Genomic DNA, 6,000 nt, shown 5'->3' with positions numbered 1-6,000 from the left:
TCAACCACCGTGTTGCCCAAGATACCTTAAATAAAAAAAATAAAAAGTCTTTCTGTGCAATCATTTACATTTCATCTCCAATCATGTGCCTAAACAAGAAGTCTGAAATCGGAACCTCCACCAGTGGCTCTTGTTGATAGGATGATTGACGATATACTTGGACTATGAAAGATCAACATGAAGTCATTAACAGGCAGATATTTATGGGGTAGAGAATCAACTCATGTCAATAAGGATATATATTTTTCAATTGCAACTAAGAAATAACCAGGAATCTAAATCTACTATTTAACTTAAAATGTTTTAATTTGAACTCAACTTTCATATTTATCTGGCTTTGTCATTTTCACTATGCTGAAAATATGCACGTGGGTTCTCCCTCCTATTTCTTCCATGCTTGCACGCAGCGCTGCAATGGTTAACATGTCTGGGGAGTTCCCTCCCTCCCTCCTTTCTCCTTCCTCCTCCTCCTTCCCGGCTCAAACTTTTTTTCTGTCCGGCACCTGTTGAGCGGCCAGTCTCTCACACAAAGCGAGAAAGCGCAGAAGAGCCACTTTTATGGAATACAGCACAACTCCAACCCGAGTGGAAGATGACGTCTTTTCACGCACACTTTTGAGCCAGAGCACCTCTTTGATCCCTGGATTATTTTATTAATCATTGTAGTTAGTTTTTAAAACATGTTTACCCTTTTTTGATCACTTTGCGTTCTGTCTGGTTTTTTAATCACATCTTTTTAAACAATTTTTTATTACTATATATATTGACATTTTGGGCAAAGTTTTTCACATTCCTCCAAGCGAATTGATGGTGAAGATTATGCGGATACTAGCGCGCGTCCGAGCGCCGAAGCAGCACCGGTGCCCCTGCTGATCCCCGAGTCCCCCCAGTCCCCCGGAAGCCTCTGCCACACCACCACTCCAACTCATCCAAATGATCCCTCCATCATTCCTCATCCTTCTCGCGTGGCTTCTGCAACCAAGTGGCTCAGAGGCTCAGTCAAGTCATGTCAGCAAATTTCACCCTCCAGGCGGCAAGGAGCAGAACGGTCAGTTTGCATCTCTTTGCTTCCTCTTCTCTGCACATACAAATGTTCATTCTTTCTGGGCATATGGCCAGTTTCGTTTTTTTTTTTTTTTTTTTTTCAAATGCACATCTTGTTTGAGTTTGCGTGCAATGAATGGGTGCGTTTCATTCACTTCAAACAAGGCAGGATATGGAAATTACCTTTTAAAGTTTACCCTGAAAATTCCATGTCAACCCCCCCCCACGCTCCCCTGGAAGCATACAATTACTAAACCGTCGATGTACAACCTCTGATTAGGAAGTGAGTCTGGGTCTTTTTTGTCCATAGAGTGCATTTAACCGTGTCATCCAAGTGGGACAATTGGGTTTCACAGATTATCAAGGTAACCAAATTGTTCTTTCTGTAAGGTTGGTAATTTGCTGACTGGCTTTTGGGTTGATTGGTTGATTAGTCAGATTGCTGGCTGGGAGGTGACTGGGGGATAGCTGTCTGACTGATTGACAAGCTATAGTTGGCCGGTAAGTTTGGGGTTTTGTGGGGTTGATGGTATGTTTGATGGTTTGGTTGGTTTGTGGCTGGCTGTGTGTTTGGTTTGATGGTTTGTTGGTGGTTGTATTTGCAGGCCTCTTGTTTGCACCCAATCTGTAATGCACATTAATGCCACTCATAGGAGTCGGGCGAAACAGAATCTGTAATATTGGGTGTTTTGGGTCAGGTTGGACTGAACTCCCTCCATGCCTTGTCCAAACATCTTATTCACCAGAAGGCCAAGTGGCTACTCTGTTATGTTTAGCCAGCGTTGATGGAGGGACAGTGTTGCTAAGCAGTTGCTTACACAATAGCACTTTCTATTGAGGAATGATGGGAGTCTTTTTTTAAGATCACACACTGAAAAGGGAAATTTTACGCACAGCAGTGGTAAACTTCCTTCGTCTCAGTGTCTGATGATTATATTACTATAACAAGCACTGCACATGGTGTGTTGGTCTGAGCGCAGCATGGTGTGGCTATAATGTTTCACACTTAATAAAATGATACAACTTGAAAGGATGTCAACAGCTGGAACTTAAAAAAAAAACAGCTTCGGCCTCAAACACCAGAGCTAACAGCGACCCTAAGTGAACTCGTCTGTGGTCTGATTGCAGTCTAGTTGCAATTCTGATGTAACAGTTTTCCATTTTACTCGCCACACACCATAAGAGCCGCGTCCAACGTCGTATTTTAATTTGATTTAAAACTTGGCCATCCAAACAGCAGTCCAGCTGCCTGGCTCGGTTTAATGATAGCCATGAGTTAAAACGATGGCTGGACTGTGATCTTTGAGATAGGACAGAGGCATCCCCACATGGAAATGTAGACATTAAAGGATAGGATGTCTCTGGATTATATTTAGTGTTGAAATTTTCGACACTGGAGGATTTGTTTGTAGATGACAAGCGTGACAACCCTTACCATTAACTCTAACCCTAAAACCTTACCATAATTACCCAAACACCTAACCCATACCCAATCCCCAACTCTTACCACTGAACCTCTAATTTAACCATAGATCAAATCCCAATCCTCCAATTCTAACCCTACCCTTAATTGTAACATAAACCCAATAACCCTCATAGAAAAAGATATTATGAGATTTGGAATGAAATGTTGAACTACAACAATGGAGAAAGGATTCGTTTATAGATGATGCTAACCTTAACCGCCCTAACCCTAAATCGGGAGAACAACAAAACTATGTCGATATTTGATGTCATTTGGTAGATACTGTCGGCAAGTAAAATAGCTTCCAATAGGTTTCTAGTGTTTACTTTCAAAGTAGGTTGGCCAATAATCTTGCCCTTGGTACCTTGAATCCCTTTTGTAATACTCTGATTTACTCTTCCGTGGTATGTAAAAGCAAAACATTCACAAACAATACCCACGGACTACTTCTTCTATTGGTAGATTATTCATAGATTAGGGGAGTCTTCAGATCCCACATGGGAGTTAAGTGTTCCCAGTTAACGTTCCCGTACAAGGCCAAGTTTCTCCGTGCCCGAGCCCACCCATAAACACCGTCCCCCCTGGTCCTGATCTTATTAGCAACAAACCCCTGGCGGAGATGTGGATTACCTCCATAAATACTCCGCCGTTTCCCCCCCTTGAGCACTGCTGGAAGGAAGGTATGCGTGCGCTGAACCTGACCCGCCAGTGATCACAGAGGCCGCTGTTCCGCTCCAGATTATCAGATTAAAATGGGAGAGCGACAGGCAGCGGGTGAACGGGGTCACCCACAAGCCTTACGGCGAGGTGGTGGGGTGGGGGGGGTCTTCATATAGAAGGGTGGGGTTAAAGATAAAGAGCCATATTGTGCATTCATTAGCGTACCATGGGGACAAATACATGCTTATAGTAGAATGTGAAATGTGTTGGTCGGGAGCACGCTTTGAGACATGGGTATATAGTGACATTTTGTGAAGGGGGGCCGTGTGGGCACACATCAGGGGTTCCGGGATTTCCAGATGTAAATGCCGTGATTGGATATTGGCGCGCGTCCAAGTCCTGGGTGGCCGGGAAAAGTGGCATTGAGACATCAGAGCCAAAGAGGACCTGTTTCAGGGAATATCTGGTACCAGTTGAGTAAATGCCACGCTCTAAATACACGCTCCAAGGCTCATCATTTAGCCTAAGTCTCGTAGGATGCAGTAAGTGCAGTTAGGTATAGTAGTAAGTTAGTAATTCTCCAGCAGGATTCTGATTGAAAGGATTCTGATTTATCAATAGAAACAATATCCTCCAATCTCAAAAGGCTCAGATGGACACAGGTCTGAGTGTGTTCTCTGTCTGGCGTCCCCCAGGCGTGACGGCACAGGGGAGTTTTATTTGGCCAGAGTTTGCCTGGGGGGCCTGTTGCTTGTCATTTTGGCACCACGCTTTTCAAGAGCAACACTTACCGATTCACTTTCAAATGAAATTTTGATTGCACAAAAGGGTACTGCTAAAATAGGACGTGGTAATCAGAGGCCGAGCCACACTGTGATTGTTTACAGAGCAGATGTGTGACTAGAACAGTCTGGATAACCTTACCCTGGGCTAAAAACTTACATAAACTTTTAAAATGTAAATTCTTTCTCCTGTTTAAAACCTTCACATTGTCTTGAAACCTTACTCAGAAATCATAACTTGGTCTTGAAACCCTAACCCTTGAATACCTCATCTGAAACCATGAACGTGCCTTTGATACATAATCTAAAAATTAACCTAATTTGAACTCTGTGCCTAAATTCGTAACCCGGACCCAGGCTTGATACCTGACTTAGAAACCTCAACCTTAGCTGGAAACCCCAATCCTAAAGTCCTAATGCCATCTTGAAGCCGTATCTTGATAGATCTTGAAACCCTTCCCTGAAACATAACCCTGCCTGGATACCCACATTTAAAATCCCTAAACCAGGTTTGAAATAACTCTGACACCCCAACGCTTATTGAAAAGGTAAATTGAAACCCTATATTGTTTAAAACCTTAACCCTAACTCTAACCCTTGTTTGAAATTATAAACCCAAACTCAAACCCTAACACTTTCAACAAAATGGATCATATCGACGACGGCAACACTGCTGGGAGAAACTACCTGAATATCTATTAGAGCCATCCTGCCCTACCTACCAGACTAAAGAGAATGCAGAATGCGTTGACTCAGCAGAGCATTTATATAAATAGCCTGCAGGCAGGGCGGCTGTCGGTGAGGAAAGTGCCACTTGGGCCAAAACAATAAGCAGGATAAATGATGTCATGAAATAATACAGTATGCGACACCTCCTTTTCGATGCCACTTATCGCTCGAGCCCGGGCACTGACGTAGTTGTGCTGCCTCATTTCCGCCGCCCTTGACTGAGAACAATAACATCGCACTACAGATAAACACACTGTACTTGGCAAAGACATGGCGGCAATATCCTGCCCCCGAGAAATACTGGAGCTTCTGTTTGTGGGTTCTCTCTATGAGAGAGACTGACGGTCACAGTCAGTGGTTGGTGGTAGGGGCAAATCGAATCCATTTGATCATCGTTCCCTATTGAAATCCATACAATTGCCGTTAATCTGTCCCCCAAACCAACAGAATGTGTTCCATAATGTTGTATTTTATATAAAAATACCAGTTGAACAATTTAACAGAATGTAAAAAAAATTAAACATTTAGGACATCATAAAGTATTTATTGTGGCTCCTAATCTTGTGCGCAACTTGGCCATCCGGGAGTAGTATTAAACTGTCATGTAAAAACAAACTACTGCGTATCCGTTTTTGGAGCGGATTAAGAAATCATACCTGTGGGTTTTGCAAAACTGTCTGTCGACATGTGTTGCCACACTGTTTACACATCGGTCTCTTGAAGGGTTAAAACACACTTGAATACAAATGAGTTCTTCACTGTCAAAACCTAAATCTAAAATTGAGCATAGACATGTGAGCCTTCCAGCAGTCAGTCAGGCCTGCTTGTCAGAGCACATAGCTGTCAATCACCACATGCTTGCGTGGCTTCCTCGTTTCTTCATCTTTGTTTTTGCTCGTCGTCCTGACCTGTTCCCGAGCGGTAATTTGCCGCTTTTATCCACTAATTTCACTCTCTAAAGCGCGGCTGTTTTTATAGCGTCTTGCATAACATATCGCCTCACATGTAAAAAGCTTCCGTTGACCATTTTAAGGGTACATTAGCAGGAAACGGTGGTGGTTGCAAGAGACACGAAGACTAGTTAACCTCAAATGATGAGATATCATGATAAATAAACACTTGACAGGAATGTTTGTACATTCAATCATATTAATGACGATGTGCGCAATATGCTAAAGATCTTATTTTAATAGAATGGTTCTAGCCTGGCATTTGTTTTCAATTTGCTGGGTCCAAATCTCGTCTGGGATTAATTTGGTCCTGGCAAGGCTCTAGCATGGTAGTCAGGCTCTAACCTGGTACTACTTTGTCTGTTTCTAA

The 6,000-nt window shown here is 42.9% G+C and overlaps 1 protein-coding gene across 2 annotated transcripts in view; it reads left to right on the top strand.

Moving 5' to 3' along the window:
- The first annotated feature begins 491 nt into the window (after window positions 1-491).
- LOC133159775 (platelet-derived growth factor C-like) overlaps window positions 492-6,000 on the top strand; it is a 28,303-nt gene continuing 22,794 nt past the window's right edge. For both annotated transcript variants that reach the window (XM_061287138.1, XM_061287130.1), the window contains exon 1: window positions 492-1,048. In XM_061287138.1, the coding sequence (XP_061143122.1) occupies window positions 934-1,048 (115 nt within the window). In that variant the 5' untranslated portion in view covers window positions 492-933. The remainder of the gene's footprint in view (window positions 1,049-6,000) is intronic.

Source organism: Syngnathus typhle, linkage group LG1, assembly GCF_033458585.1.
Source record: "Syngnathus typhle isolate RoL2023-S1 ecotype Sweden linkage group LG1, RoL_Styp_1.0, whole genome shotgun sequence".
NCBI classification, from domain to species: Eukaryota; Metazoa; Chordata; class Actinopteri; order Syngnathiformes; family Syngnathidae; genus Syngnathus; species Syngnathus typhle.
Note: the sequence above shows the minus strand (reverse complement) of the source record. Positions and strands in the feature narration are given on the sequence as shown.